The following is a 16,355-nucleotide window of genomic DNA, read 5'->3' as shown; positions in this document are numbered from 1 at the left end:
CTGTAACCCAAAAATCTACTGTGCCACAGAACACTAGAATCAGTCCTAGGATGTTATGTGACTCAAACACTAGAATGTTACATGACTCATTTAGTTATTGCTCCTTATATCCTTCCAGACTCTAGTAATCACTCTTCTACACTCTTCTTCTTTGACATAAACTATTTTAGCTTTCATATATAAAGAACATGAAGTCCTTCTTTTTGCTTTGATTAACATGTTTTGCTTAACATAATGTCCCCCAGGTCCAATCATTTTTCTGCAAATGACAGGACTTGATTCTTTTCATGGCTGAATAATATGTTATTATGCATATTCACCACATTATCTTTGCTCAATCTTTCTATTTCTTCATCCAGATAGGCACTTCTTTGATTCCATATCTTATCTATAGTGAATAGTGCCACAATAAACATAAGCATGGAATATACTGGTTTCTTTTCCTTTGGGTATAAAACAAAAAATGGGACAGCTGAATCATGTGGTAGATCCATCTTTAGGTTTTTGAGAAATCTCCATGCTGTTTTCTATAACAGCTATCCTAATTTACATTCCAAATAATGGCACATAAGAATGTCCTTTCTCTACAGCCTCAACAATATTTGTTTGTTGTTTTGCTTAGCTTGCCTTTTTGATATAAGCCATTCTGACTTAAGAGAGGTGATACTTTATAGTCGTCTCCCGTTGCTTTTTGGAGGTCGTGATCAATTTATTGGAGACCCTACATTCTATCAAGAAAACTATGAAGACAATCTTTTTTGTTTGTTTGTTTGTTTATTTTTGTTTTGTTTTTGTTTTTTGAGACAGTGTTTTTCTGTGTAGCTTTGGAGCCTGTCCTGGATCTCACTCTGTAGACCAGGCTGGCCTCGAACTCACAGAGATCCGCCTGGCTCTGCCTCCCGAGTGCTGGGATTAAAGGCGTGTGCCACCTCTGCCCAGCTAAGACAATCTTTTTAAAACAATTTATTTATTTTTATTTTATGTACATTGGTGTTTTTGCCTGCATATATGTCTGTGTGAGAGTGTCAGATTTTGGAGTCATAGACAGTTGTGAGCTGCCATGTGAGTGCTGGGAATTGAACCTGGGTCCTCTGGAAGAGCAGTCGGTGCTCTTAACTGCTGAGTGTGTCTCCAGCCCCCTATGAAGACAATCTTACACACTCATGCCACATAGATTTTAATCCCTGTTCTTTCCCTAGCCCTCCAAAGACTCTTGAAATCCCTATGCCTACTTGCTTACCGTGTACATATATGTGTGTGCTTATGTTTGTTCATCCAAGCACACACACTGAACACTCTTCATGTATGCATGGTATGTGCAAAATATTCAAAATACTTAGGCATCTACTAAGTGTATCCTAGTATTATAGACATAGTGACAATGAGCAAGCAAAGTCCATCCTTGTATATCCCACAGGTGAGACAGGAATGAGCACATAAACAAGTCAAATATAAGAGAGAAAAAAAATGAAGGAAAGGGAGATAGAAAAGTAAAGAGAAGCATCTAGGGTAAATAAAGAGGTCATATGCTTTAAGCGTTTTGATGTGTAAAACCATAAAGTAAGTCACAATCCTCCTCTGAAGCCTGTGCATTTACTGTGTGGTATTGGTACATGTAAATTATTTAGCCTAACCTGCCTTGATTCATATAGTCATTCTGGTCTAAATATGCATATATAGTTATGGAAATAATTCATTTTCAATACAGAGTGGAAATACATTTTTAAATATTTTTGTTCTTGGAAATTTCCCTACGTCTATTCAATGTATATTAATCACATTCATCCACCATTACCTACATCCCACTCCCCCAAGTGCCCCCCCAACATCATCTCCCTCCCATAGTCATTTTTTTTATTTTTTGTTGTTTTTAATAATACTGAATCCAGTTAGTACTATCCATACGTACATAGGAATGTGGCCATCCACTGGGTCATGAGAACCTTACTAGAGTCCATTTCCTCAAAGGCCACAAATCAAAGACTGAACCCAAGAGTGATTCTCTCTTCCTCAACAGCCATCAACTGCCAATATCTCCTCCGACTGAGGCAGAGCTTTGGAGCTCCTCCCTCAATTGTGCTGGAAGTTTGACTGGCTTTATCTCAGGCCGGTCACCACAGCAAGAGTAGAAAATACCTTAAAGCTGCATCTTTTCTATCAGCTAAAGTTCCAAACTTCATAGCATTTTCAGGGAGGTGGAGATTATGCTCCAGTGTGCTGTTTTGACACCTTTCCTCTCACACAAAGGAAGGGTACACAGGAGACTATGTGGATGGTAAATGATGTCCATTACCCACTGATGAACTCCCCCAACACACCACTTCTGGAAAAACTTCTCAAAGAAAACAAGTAAATAGAGTTATCCTGATTATCAGGCCCCTCACTTGCTAGGCTGATCTCAGAGAAAGCTGATCCCAAAAGGACTGTAAGGAACACCTCCCAGCCGCCAAATCAGCTAGAGATTTTGCATGTGCACAATCAACAGCAACTGCTTCTGTTTTACTTCAGCAAAAGGCTAGATTAAAAGGCCATGGAGGAAGGAAGAGGGTCTGAAACAATAAAAGTAATACACAGAATTGGGCATGAAGAGAAGTCAAAGAAGGTGAGCCAGGAGGAGCCATGAATTCTAGAAGGAACCTTCTCACAGTGACTTTGCTGGTGAGAGGTGCACATCTAGCTTGGTTATCCTTTCACTCAGCATAGGGCAGAGAAACAGGTGTTGTGATCTTGCGGAGGAGTGGGTAGTAGAGAACAAGCAACAACATTGTCTTCCTGCTGCAGAACAGTGACAGGACAAGGACACCACTCTTCAATCTGATAACTAGCACCTCCAGTGCAGAGAGAGCAAATGAGAGAGAGAGAGAGAGAGAGAGAGAGAGAGAGAGAGAGAGAGAGAGAGAGAGAGAGAGAGAGAGAATGAGAATTAAAGCAAACATTTTCCCCTCTGATCAGCCCTTGTCCCTTGCACCTCCATATCCCGACGTAGCATCAGCAGGCTTCCTTGGCAGACAGCTGTCAGTCTGTCACTGCCTCAGTGACAGCAGATGGATGATTTCCCAACTCATTGTCTATCCTAACTATCAGATCAGGTAGAAAATGGGATGTGTGTATTTAAAGTTACCCAAAAGATGCCCTGCAGAAATAAGACATAAATCATACTTGGGGATGTCACACTACATGGAGTGCATTGTGTGTTGCCAAGCTCTTGTAACACTTTTTTTTTAATGTCAAGGGTAAAGACTATAGATAAATATTCCTCCTTAGCTGAAAAATCACTTCAGGAAAAAGGGATTCCCTGAGAACTCCCAAACGCCTGTAAAAGATTTAATTCTCTTACTACTTTGCCCTCTAGATTTTCCCTTTTTAATACTGTGATTTTGAGGAAAGAAAGTTTAAGCAATTTATCTGCTGTGGAACTCTAAAAATGAGAAAGCTGGGAAGTTAAATCCAATTGCCTACTTGGTATTTATTATTTGATTGGTATTGTTCTCCAAATTCAATTCCATGGTAATGTCTGGAGTTGTCTGTGTGAGATGAAGTGGTGAAAATCAGCGCTACCATCTGTGTTCAGTCTAAAAAGACGATTTCAGATAAGTAAACACAACAAAACAGATACATAAAAGTATATATTCATAAAAACACCAGTTCACAGAAGACTTGTAATTCAGCATCTTTAACCCAACCCCCTCCCCCACACACTCCTTGTGCACACCTACATGTTTATATATATGTACACATATACTAGAACCAATGAGAAACTTTATCAATGCCCAACTGTCACAGCATACTCAAAACACAGGCTGTTTTACCCAACCAATGCAATTACTTCTGGAGACATGTTGATTTTCATTTTTCTATCAAATAAGGGTTTTAATTTATTTTTATTTATTGATTTTCATTATGACTTGTAAAGTTTGTTTATTGAGAAGGGAAGTATGTCAAGAAAGATTTTCCAAGTATTATATAGATGCAATTTACTTATGGAATACTTCTTTTTTTCTTTTTGTTTGCTTATTCCTCTTTCTTCCTTCTTTACTTCCTATCTTCCTTTTATCTATTTTTCCTTTTCTCTTTAATGTATTTATGGATTTCACTTAGAACCCTTGCTTCATCCTTTGTTGAATGAGTGAGTGAGTGAGTGAGTGAGTGAGTGAGTGAGTGAGTGAGGAGTCTGCCTTGACTATTTAAAATTGCAGCTTTTCTTTGCCAAGTCTTTTCCACCAACTCTCTTCCCTTTCTCTCTTTCCTTAACTCTTACAGCCATATAATCAATGAACTTACAACCTCTTCATTGGGCAACTCCAATTTTACAGATAAGAACATAAGACTGGCAGAATAAAGGGATTTTGAATTCTCAGAAACATCCTTTTTTCTCCATTTCGGGAGAGTGACTAGCACAGAGGAACACAATAAAAAGCTTTCAGAAGATGAAATTCTCAGAAAACTTAAGCTGTCTTTTTTCCTGTCATTCTTGTGCATAGATAACCAAAAGCCACTTACTTTTAAAGTAAGAGCAAATTCATGACATCAGTGATTATTTGGAGCAGAAAAAAAAATGAATGGGATTTTGAAAGAAAATACATGTACAGTTATTACATCTGTGATTCATTTAGAAACACATTGCTCATTGAATTTCTCAAGACTGTGACTTCACAGCCACACATCAGCTGTCCTTCATACCATCAAAGCTTCGTGCTGTTTCGGAGGTATCACTTCCTCAGTTCTTTCCAACTATGAAATTACCTTAAAATTGACTTCAAATCTTCAAAATTGGGAGCATTCTCTTCCACGAGTACTCATAAAGACTCTAGATACCTGCTCTGATAGTCTCTAACTGCATTGTACCCTTCCCACTTATAGGAGAGGTCAAAGTCTATGCTGTCAAGAAAAGGTGAGCAGAAAAAGAATCCTAGGCTGGGAGTCAACAGCTTGCAGTTTCATTCTTGTTCTTCTAACAAGCATGGTGAACTTGAACACCAGGGGGACTATAACACCTTTGGCTTACACATAAGAATTTCAATACCACTTCCCAGCCTAAAAATCTCTGCTAACTCTAAGAATTTAATGATTCTTCCTTCCCAATCTTTCTCCCTTGTCAGCAGTCTTAGTTTGGTGGCCCTTTCCTAAGGAGAGGATGGTACCCTACAGACCTGTTTGCAGGTATTAATACAGCCCATCACCTAACACCCATTTCTACTTGTTCCCTACTAGAACAGCCAATGGCAATGAATTTCATGTATGGAGAGTCACCCAGGTATCAGGCACTGGACCACACAATGGAGTTCAGTAACTAAGCAACTCAGAGCTTAGAAAACACATTTATTAACAAAGTGGATGGACATCCGCTGCAAGCTGCATTGCCTTCTGATGATAAATATTTAGTCAATGAAAAGTGGGGTTGGGGGTTGGGGATTTTGCTCAATGGTAGAGCACTTGCCTAGCAAGCACAAGGCCCTGGGTTCAGTCCTCAGCTCTGAAGAAAAGAAAAAGAAAAGTAGGGTTGGCTTGAACTGAAGTCTCTAAGCTTGTGAGAGGGGCTGTGTGGGGGAAAGATTGCTACTTCCTTACCCTCCTTATCTTTTTGTACTAGATTCAAGCATCTTTCCTCCAGAAAATGCATTATTGAGATATCCCAGTGTTAAAATCAAACTAATGTGATTTTATTAAACTAAGAAACAAAATTGCCTAATTGATTCAGGTAACTATAAGTGATTGACACAAAGAGATCTAAGTCGTCTTTAGTTGAAGATCCTAACTCACTTCATTTCAGTAGGTGCTTCCTGGATATCTGTATCCAGGCTCACTCTTCATACAAAGCCCAGCATGCCATCATGTGACTTCTCACCTGAGAAATACCAGGTAAGACTTTTTTCAGAAAAGAAAAAAGGTCTCCCTTGGGAGACCTCAAGACTTCCAAAGTTGTTCCCCTAAAAGGACCCACAAATAACCCTGCTTTGTAAGTCAACACTTTTGTCCTAGATATCCTATTCTTTAAGTGTTAGGGAGTATCTGAAGCCTTCTTACACTATTTACTAGCTACATATGAACTGTTAAGCATATGGGAGACTGAGAGACAGGAAGCACAAGAAAGGACTACTACAAGATCACACACACACACACACACACACACACACACACACACACACACACTCATGGCAGGGATACACTCAGGTCACTCAGATCAAGAGTATGAAATCACTTATTTTCTTTTTTAAAATGTTGTTATCTTAATTTATAAATATCAAAGCATCACATGATCTTCCTTAGTTCTCCCCACCAAAAAGCATAGTTACTTTCCTGTTGTTAGATTAATAATGATTTCTCCTCTTTATGTCTCCTTTCCTCCCCCCCCCTCACACACACAACAATCCTTTTGCTCTGTATCATATTTGTTGGACCCATATATTAAAGTCAATAATCAGGAGCTCTCTACAAAAGGAAGACATAGGTATGATGGTTAGTGTTGTCACCTTGGTAGAATCTAAAATCACATGCAAAACACCCCTCTTGCATGCCCATGGGGAATTATCTTGATACCATTAACTGTTGTGGGAAAACTCCCATCTTAATTGTGAGTGGGAACATTCCCTGAGCTTGGGGTACTGGACTGAATAAAGAGTGGAAAGCTGACTGAGCACACGCACTCGTTCTGTTTCATGGTTGCGGTACCACGTGACCAGCTCTGTCAATTTTCTACCACTACAGCTTTCCAGCATGACAGACTGAACCTGAACTATGACCCAGAAGAAACTCTCTTTAGGTTGCTTTTGTTTGTGCTTTTTTGTTTTTGTTTTTCTGGGTTTTGGTTTTTGAGATAGTGTCTCTCTATGTAGTCCTGGCTATCCTGGAACTCCCTTTGTGGACCAGGCTGAACTTAGACTCACAGAGATCTTCCTATCTCTGCCTTCTAAGTGCTAGGATTAAAGCTGTGAACTCCTCATGCCCAGTTTTATGACACGTTTGTCATTTTTTTTATTACAGCAATGGGAAAAAACTTGAAGATGTTGGAAGCAGTTTTATTATCTAAAACATGGTGGGTTATTCAGCTCAGTGAATAAAGTTTTGACTAGGAAGTATAGGACCTGAATTCAGATCCCCAGCCACCACATAAAATTATGGGCATGGCAGCAGATGTTTGTAATCCCAGTGGCACTGGGAAAACAGAGACCGGGGACTGCTAGGGCCTGCCAGCTAGCCCTCCTAGCAGAATCAGTGAGATCAGTGGTGGTCTTGTCTCCAGAAATGAAGAAAAGAAAAGAACAGTTGAAGAAGATACTCAACATTGACCATTGGCCTCCACGCACATACACAACCTGTGCACACACTGCACATGCCTGTGCATCTGCAGAGAGAGAGAGAGAGAGAGAGAGAGAGAGAGAGAGAGAGAGAGAGAGAGAGAAATATATTCAGAGAGAGAAAGAAAACTTTGGTCTGAAGCTCAGTGGTCAAGCCCTGGCCTAGCATGCACAAAGCCCTGAATTCAATGGCCAACATCATACTCACTTCATTGATTTTGTTTTTTGTTTATTTTGTTTTTATTTGAGGCAGGGTCTCTCTATGTAGCCCTGGCTGTCCTGGAACTCACAGAGACCCACCTGCCTCTGGCCCCAAGTGCTAGAATTAGAAGTGTGTACCGCCACGGCCAGCCATTTATTTAGGTTTGGGGTTTTTTTTATTTTCATAAACCTATAGGGGCAAAAATGGCATTAATTTAACCACTTATTTCTAAGTTTTCTCCATGGAGAGATGGGAATTCCAACTCCTTTCTTCAAGGACATGCTAGGGAAAAAATCATAAGTAAAATAGAACATAATAAGAAATGTTACCTGCTAAACAGAAAGGACTTCAATTTTTCAGAACACATTGGGTAATGTGCCTATTTGTAAACCTGCCCAGCAGTCAGTCATGTGTTTGGGCCCCTAAGGGGTGAAGCCCTGGTATACTGGTCTGCTCTTCATCCTGTAGGACCAGGAATAAGAAAGCAAATTTTAATCTGTCTACCTGTAGTCCCTTCCCTACAGCCGTGCCCTGGAGATTCATAAGAAGCACCTTTCTCCTGTGGAAACAGCGTATTTCCAGAAGCCTTTGCTGCTCCATCAGGGACACATGGAGTGGCTCTTTGACTCAGAGGGAAACAGATACCTGGACTTCTTCTCTGGGATTGTAACTGTTAGTGTTGGTCACTGCCACCCGTGAGTAACCTTAAAATCCACGGGGAGGAAGTGGGGGGTGGGGGTTGCACTCCAGAAGAACAAGGAAAATGATTATTCGTGTCACTTAGAATCCTTGATTTATATATTCTGACTTTAAATTATGTATGCTACAGTCTGTGCTGACATGGACCTACGTGCTTTCCTCTGTAAGGGGGAAAACAAACTTGATTCTGTACTTTTTTCCTTGCTAATGGGAGCTTTGATCATTCCTCTTGCGCACAAACAGCATGGCAGGCACCACGTGATTCAGTGTCTCTCTGTGTGTTTTGTGATGGAGAAAACTTTGCAAAGACAGTGATCCACACACTGAGGAAAGGAACGGGCGGCAGACGCTGTCAGGCAAACACGGAGAGAGGTGCAGGGCATGAAGTATGAACCTTGAGAAGTAACTGCTAAATCCATGATGGATCATGTTTGCAGACTCTGAGAGGTGGATGAGGAATGCAATTGCAACAGAGAGATGCAACCCTAGTTAAAAATGACTGTCTAAAGCCTTGACCAGCTCTCCCACACATACACACTTTCAGCACATTCCTCCCTAACCCTCTGGGTTTCTATGTGGCCATTCCAGTTTTTTTTTTAACTTTTATTATATAATATGCTATTAATAGTTATGATGCCTTTTCAAGTGTTCTTAACTGAAAGAGGACTACATCACTTTCCCTTCCCTTTCCAACCCAACCCCTCCCAACCACCCTCTCTTCAGACCTTTCCCACACTCCACCCACTCTCAAGTTGATAGCCTCTTTTTTTTATTATTATATTTGTTAGGTAGAAATGGGTGTGCACACATGTTTATGAACACAACCTGCTTATTTCATTGTGTTGTTTATGTGTATACAGTTTCAGAGCTGATCACTCGGCATTGGGCAACCAGTAAGGGGGTTCATCCCTGGGAGAGGCTAATTCTTCTCCCAGCAGCTCCCTGGCTGCCTGTAGTCGTTTTTCTAGGGGTGGGACCCAGGGAAATTCCCCCCATCCACATTAACGAGGTCAGTGATGTTGCCATTGTTCTGCCCGTGATTTTGCAGCCATTTCTAGGATAGGCTGTTTCACAGCTGACTTCTGGATTTCTGACTCTTACTATCTTTCTGCCTCCTCTTTTTTTTCTTTATTAAGAAATTTTCTACTCACTCCTCATGCTATCCACAGGCCCCCCTCCCTCCTCCCTTTTCCTACCCCCCAGCCCTCTTTACCAAGCCACTCCACATCCCCCAAATCGAGGTCTCCCATGGCGAGTCAGCAGAGCCCGGCACACTGAGCCTAGGCAGGTCCAAGCCCCTTCCCACTGCACCAAGGCTGTGAAAGGTGTCACCCCACAGGCACCGGATTCCCAGAAGCCTGCCCATGCACCAAGGACAGATCCCGATCCCCCTGCCTGCTGCCTCCTCTTTTGTAGTGCTTCCTGAACTGTCGATGGTCTGTTCACTCTGGCCCTTAAGAATTTGGTGATGGACCCCATTACAATAAATTTTAAATAAAAAATTTTAAAAAAAGAATTTGGGGATGAACTTAATGTTTATATATGCATATATATTTATATAAACATACAATTATATGTACATATATAGAATAGTGTGGAAAGCAGCATAGACAAAATAATTTGAATGGTCTGAGGCCTTCCTTTCAAAGCAAGGGCTGAGAGAACTCTCCTGCACCTGCTAACAGGAGAAGAGATAGGACTCGGGCCCCCACACTCAGCCTTTTCCTTTTCTACTTCCTATTCTTTCCCCTTCTGTTTTTGGGAGGTGCAAGTCCCAGTGATTATCCAAGCTAAATTTCAGAAGCCCTTTAAAGTAAAGTACAAATGTTCATGACAGCAGAAAGCATCATGAGCAGAATCCTCCAGGCACTGACTATGTTCCTAGCAGTGGACAGTTCTCACTCACTCTCTTGACCTTTGTACAGCATCTAATGACCCCGACTCTGGGGATTCTGGTTCTATCTTCATCTCTTCTCTCTTCTTCTTCTTTCTGCTTTCTTCCTCTCACCATTGCACCACATCCTTTACTGCCACCCTCCTGCCCTGTTTATTTAGTTACATTTTCAACAGCTTTATCCAATGTGGTATCTTCAGCCTTGGCCCCTCACCAAGACACAATACTAAGTTGCATATACTCAGGGAGGGCATCATGATGTCCCACATTCCTCAATACCATGCAGGATATCTCCCATCCCAACATATTCTAAGACTAAATCCATCTTCTCCACAAAACTGACTATTTTATTCACATAGTCACTTATTCAAGAAACACACACACATGTGATCCATCTGCTGGAAATCTGACTGTCCCTCAGTCATTCCTGGAATTTGCCCAGCATTCAAGGCAAGAAAGTCAAAGTTGTCTTTGAGTTTTCCTCCTTTTCATTTCCTACAGCCAACCTGATGCCATAGATCTAAGGCCTCCACCAAAACTCCCTCGTCCTCTTCCCACAATTCTCATTTACACAAGTGTTTTCAGAGCTCTTCTGCTCTCCAGAGGAAGACAACCTTGCCCACCTAGCTGGCCACCACATTACCAGTAACCCATGCCCCCTCCATTCTACATGTCATGTGGCTCTTAGATTTACTTCTGTCAGCAATGCTGTCAAGGATCTTGTCTCTTCAAAAAGTCAATGACATTTTACAATTTTCTTAAGTAAGCTTTGTGGAAGTGATAACCACAGGAGTTGTTCCATGGAAAGAGTTCCAGGAAAAGATAAGAATATGACACACTATGAACTGCTCCTCCCGCCTTCTTAGAGAGCAGCAGTATGCCAAGCAAAGGCACTAGCAAATCCCACATAGAGAAATTTGTTTAGCCTGATAGACTTCAAAATTATTCAACCATTGAACTAATTTTTAGATGTATTTGATATTAATAGCAAGCAGAATTGGTGTGAATCAAACCTAAGGCACTGCTGCCATTTATAGATCAAGTTCAATCACCTTTCTCCATCTTCTCAAGACCTTCCTATTTGGGCCCCACATGTTTAACTGCCTTTAGTTGCTACCTGCCTTCATTATGAGCCTTCTGATCTGAAAGATTAAACTGATTCTTAAAGAATGACACTTCAGTGTTACAAAATATTCATCACCACTGATCACTGCTCCAATGAGAGTAGTGGAGTCCACATATGAAATCTGCCTCCTGACACTGTTGAAGAAGTAGACAAAGGTCCAGTTTCAGTGACCCAGGGGAGAGAACATACCTGCTGGTGGTGTGCACTTGACTGATTTTGTGTTTCTCCAGGAAGGTAACTGCTGTGGCACAAACACAGATGGACCGCCTGTGGCATACAAGCTCTGTCTTCTTCCACCCTCAAATGCACGAATACGCAGAGAAACTTTCAGCTCTTCTTCCTGAGCCTCTTAAGGTAGAGTGCTCAGTGCTCCCAGCTCACAAGGACAGTGACCTGTGGGCCCAAGGGATTTGGTCTGGGCATTGGTAGTCTGCCGTGATGAGCAGATAGCCATACCTAAAAGTGCTCAAGCTGAAGAAAAGAATCTCTAAGCTGCTGATGAAACAATCCAATGTTCACAAGTGTCCCCGCTGAGTCCCCTCTCCTTGGTCACCTCTTTATATCTTTATAGAAATCTCTCTTAGGAATCCCAGTCCTACAGATGCTCCTTGGCATTTTCAAGAAATTTCCTTCTCTTTGTTCAACATTGTTTCTGAAAATTTTTCATTTCTTCTCTTATAAAGAGTGAGGCCATTCCTTATAAATAACATTTGTCTAAAATGCGCTTAGATGTTTTAACTGACTGAGATATTTTCTGCATCTGAAATGAATTAAAGTTAACACTGAACTGACATCCACTGAACCGACATCTAAAGATGTTTGCCAAGATTTAGATGCAGGCATTAAATGAGTGTGTGTGTGTGTGTGTGTGTGTGTGTGTGTGTGTGTGTGTGTGTCCCAGATTAGTGCTCAATATGTGGTTTTAGTTATTATTTTACTCTATCATCTCAATATTCCATTTACAATGTTATACAGAATTTAAAAAAAAAAGAAATTTGGAATGGCCATCTCTGTGTTCAGATCCAGATCTCATGGCAGAGTAGAAATGGAGTAATTGGACTAAACCATTAATGCATGCCTCCTTGTTCCTGCCTGGAGGAGCTGGACCTCTTCAGTTCTTCTCTTTGTTTTGTTCAGACCGAGATGCATTTTGTTTCCACAGTTGTACAGCAACATCCAACCGGGATAACCCCTTGAGGTTGCTAGGTTGGGGCCCTGCCTCATTCCATGCCTTCAGAATTAAGTGGAATGGATTAGGTGTGGGAACCAAAAGACCTCATTCATGATATTCTCTGCTACTGACCACTGTGAACCTCTCAAAAAGTCTTCCTGTCTTCACATTTTGTAGCTCATCAATTAAGTCTAATAAAAGCTCAGATTTTTGCAAATGAGTCAACCTCTTAGTCAGTTTTGTTAGCACTCAACAGCTGTTCAAGGGAGGGATACAGAATTTATTTAGTAGTTAAAAGGGAGAAGTGATCAGAAGCAGAAGCTGACCTGAAGGGAATTCTCTTTAGTAGAAGCTGGAATACATAGCATTTAGCAATATTTCATGAACTGAGAATAGGGATCTAAAAGTACTAAGTCATGTGTCTTTCTTGCCCCATCAGGTCATTTTCTTGGTGAACAGTGGATCAGAAGCCAATGACCTGGCCATGATGATGGCCAGAGCATACTCAAATCACACAGACATCATTTCTTTCAGGTAACCACATTTTATAACATTCAGCTTAGCAACATTGACTTATCTCAACACTAAATATGCATCTTTAAATAATAGCACAGAAAAAGAGTGTTTTCTCAGTATTTTTCCAAAGTCCAGCTTGAGGGCAGGATCAAGCCAGTGAATCTGATGACTAGATAACTCCATCTAAATTGGCCTTATAAATTCTAGATGAATACATTAGCATTTAAAATAACAGAAAAGTATGTTTTGGTTTGCAGCCTTAGCACATTTACATAGTCTTATAAGATTTATATAAAAGACACGAGTAACAAAGTTTTAAAAAAAATGATGGAATCAAGTTAGTCCTGTGTTAAATCCATCTCAGGATGATTTCTGTCTAAATTCAAAGATTTGTGTCATAGCACAACACTACAGATTCCATATGAAGCACACATGTATTTTTATAAGCCTAAAAATTATTTGCTAACAAATAAATATGGCAATAACACATTGTGATTGTGTTTTACCAAAATAATCTTTTAGAACACACATTCCAAGACAAATATTGATCTGTTTGAAGCAGAATTTGATGTGTATACTCTGCCTCCTTTTTTCATAATCATTCTTGAAAATAAAATTTGGAGCTCACTGAAGGATGATTTTGATTTAGAAATTTTCTGAATTGATTAGGATGATTTATACTAAGAATGACTGTTTCAGGTTCAAAGGAAATCAAAACTGTTTCTAATATGCTAAATAAAGTCACATCAGTCACAAGAAGAGAACAGTACTCTCCAGTGACATTGAGCAACAGTTTCATCACAGGAACAAATATTTGTCTTCCTAAGATGACTGCTTTGAAGATTAGCATGGGTTGACCATGTGATCTCTGGAATGCTGCTAAAAAAAAAAAAATCAGTCTCATAATTTTAGAGTGACAGGTTCAAAATTAAGAGTCCTTGGTCAACCAGTCTTCAAAATTATTTTCACAGTTTCAGATTTATAAGACCAGTAGAAAATATCAGTGAATACATTCACATAACATAAGTTTAGATGGATTCTTAAAAGATGTCAGATTTGAATGTTTATGTTGTTCTATCCATCCTGTATCTTTTTTTTTTTTACTGAAGCAAGTGAACTATCAAAGAAAAATAAACTTGACCTCATCCTCCCATGTTTTTTTTCCCCACAGAGGAGCCTATCATGGATGCAGTCCTTATACACTTGGCTTGACAAATGTAGGGACCTTCAAGGTGAAACTCCCCAGCGGGATGGGCTGCCGATCAGTAAGTTCTGAGACTTTCATCTTGTTTCAATACAGTCTGCTGGAATTACAGGATAATTAATCATATTTTCCTGATATTGGAATTGAAAATTAATATAAAGCATGCCATTAGCCAAGGCCTCAATTTGACTTAAAAAACTGAAGGCCAGTTGAAGAAAATGTTTCTTAGAAATGCCCATAGAGTCTGAGTTAATATAGTTAATGATAGAGTTCTAAATTTTATTTTGCTCATACATACAATCTAAGAGACTCAAAGATCTTAGAAACTTGAATACACAAAGTTTCTATCAAGTCATCCCTGTCCTCACTTTCTGTTCTCACAGGCTGTGCTCATCTTTTTCAGCATCAGAACCAGATATCTAATTATCCTTATTCTTTATGATGCCCTCATCTGATAAATCTTTGAGAAAGTTGCTTCTGGGCTAACATCAAAATTAATTTTCTTTGAAGAGTGGTCACATAAGTAATTTCTAAGAAAAAAAATATCTCTTCAAAAAAGACTACATTTTTACCATTAATGAAAAAGAATGAAGGAGTCTCAGTATCAAATTGAGAAGCCCACTTCCCTCAGTTGTCACCACATGCATCCCCAATTTTGCTATTTTGTATCAGTGTTCTGCCAAAATTCTTTTTTCATTTGCAGACAATGTGCCCAGATGTTTTCCGTGGCCCCTGGGGAGGAAGCTACTGTCGAGATTCTCCAGTGCAAACAGTTAGGAAATGCAGCTGTGCTCCAGGTCCAAATGGGCAGGGAAGAAGGGTAGAGGGGAAGATTGGGTGGGGTGATGAATTTGGAGAAGGGTAAAACAATCAAATTTGGGAAGTTGGGGAAGGGAAAAGCCCTCCCCCCAAAATAATGAGAAAATATTAAGTGAGCCCTCATGGACTCAATGCTTCACATACCCACTCTTTGTTTAACTGTCTCAGCTGCCATCTGGCCATGTGGGGAAAGCTTCCCATGCTCTCGGACCTAAGCCTATAAGCAGCATGTCAGCTGACGATTAAGTGGGTCTATGAAATGAGTGCGATCATTCATCAATTCCCAATGGGAGAGGAGACGAGGGAAAAGGATACATCTACAAATCTCAAAACACCAGTCAAGAAATTCCCCCCAGGGACCCTTAATGCCATCCAAACAACATCTGTCGGCCACGGGGCTGTGTGTGGATGCCATTGACACTGATGTCTCTTGCACAAGAGTTGGTCCTTGCCAGGAGAAGTTCTATTTATCAATCACATTTTTTTTTATTTGAATTCATGACATGAAAGAGAAGGGGAATGGAAACACTGCCGGCTCTTTTCTAGTCAGATCTGTCATCATAGTACAGAACTATTTGAACAGCTGCTCCTCGCCAGTTCTAGAGGAAGGAACAAGTGCCCCAGCCAAAAGATGTTTAATGGAGTAGGATGAGTCACTAGGTTGAGAGGAAGAATGAAAGACGGAAACCTCAAAAACTCAGCTTTTAATAGAAAATAAATCAGTCACCTTAAAATTCATACAAGATAATAACAAAATGGAGAATGAAAGGCTGAGCATTGGAACCAGACAAATGTCATGGTCACAGAGTCTAAAAACACACTGAAGGGTCTGGCTACAATTCAAACTCAGTTTTAAGGAAGAGAAGCTGAAGTTCACATTCAGGAAGTAGGAAAACTAGGATTGACCTCATGTCTTCAGACCCTGGCTTCAGAAATCTAGAGTTCTCAATCCCTGTGACCGTTCTCATTCAGACATGTATGCCAGCAAGGTGAACCCAAGCTGAAAAATAATTCCTTTCCTTCTTCTTTTCCATGATTGAGGACATGTGTGGAGTCAGGAGATCTAGACTCTACTCCATCTTGGGCTTCAGTTTTCTCATTTATAAAAATTAATAATAATAATAATAATAATAATAAATACCTAGGGGTAGCAAAGACTGTGCCTCGTTCCCATCACGTCATGTCATGAGATCAGGAACACACAAACCTTTTTAGAGGAAAGCATTTAATAATAGTTTCCATTTCCTTGGGAATATATATGTATATCACATATGTATGACATCAAGAACTGAAGTCAGCCAGGTACATCTCAGAGTTCTCAGGCCCTCCGCAGAGCCACCAGCAAAGTCCAGAAGATTGGAGCACTTCAATGCTGCTCACTTCCTTCCCTCCTTCTTCTGAATCCTTCCCTCTGTCCATCTTTTCTGTA

The 16,355-nt window shown here is 40.3% G+C and overlaps 1 protein-coding gene across 4 annotated transcripts in view; it reads left to right on the top strand.

The window, feature by feature from the left end:
• Agxt2 (alanine--glyoxylate aminotransferase 2) overlaps positions 1-16,355 on the top strand; it is a 41,363-nt gene that overhangs the window by 1,693 nt on the left and 23,315 nt on the right. For 2 of the 4 annotated variants that reach the window (XM_042261425.2, XM_076551768.1), the window contains exons 2-7: positions 5,771-5,859; positions 8,008-8,192; positions 11,447-11,570; positions 12,827-12,921; positions 14,075-14,168; positions 14,811-14,904. In XM_042261425.2, the coding sequence (XP_042117359.2) occupies positions 5,771-5,859; positions 8,008-8,192; positions 11,447-11,570; positions 12,827-12,921; positions 14,075-14,168; positions 14,811-14,904 (681 nt within the window). The remainder of the gene's footprint in view (positions 1-5,770; positions 5,860-8,007; positions 8,193-11,446; positions 11,571-12,826; positions 12,922-14,074; positions 14,169-14,810; positions 14,905-16,355) is intronic. The other 2 variants (XM_042261426.2, XM_076551769.1) reach the window with 1 other exon arrangement.

This window comes from Peromyscus maniculatus, chromosome 15 (genome assembly GCF_049852395.1).
Source record: "Peromyscus maniculatus bairdii isolate BWxNUB_F1_BW_parent chromosome 15, HU_Pman_BW_mat_3.1, whole genome shotgun sequence".
In the NCBI taxonomy this organism is placed as follows: Eukaryota; Metazoa; Chordata; class Mammalia; order Rodentia; family Cricetidae; genus Peromyscus; species Peromyscus maniculatus.
This window is presented reverse-complemented; position numbering and strand designations above follow the sequence as displayed.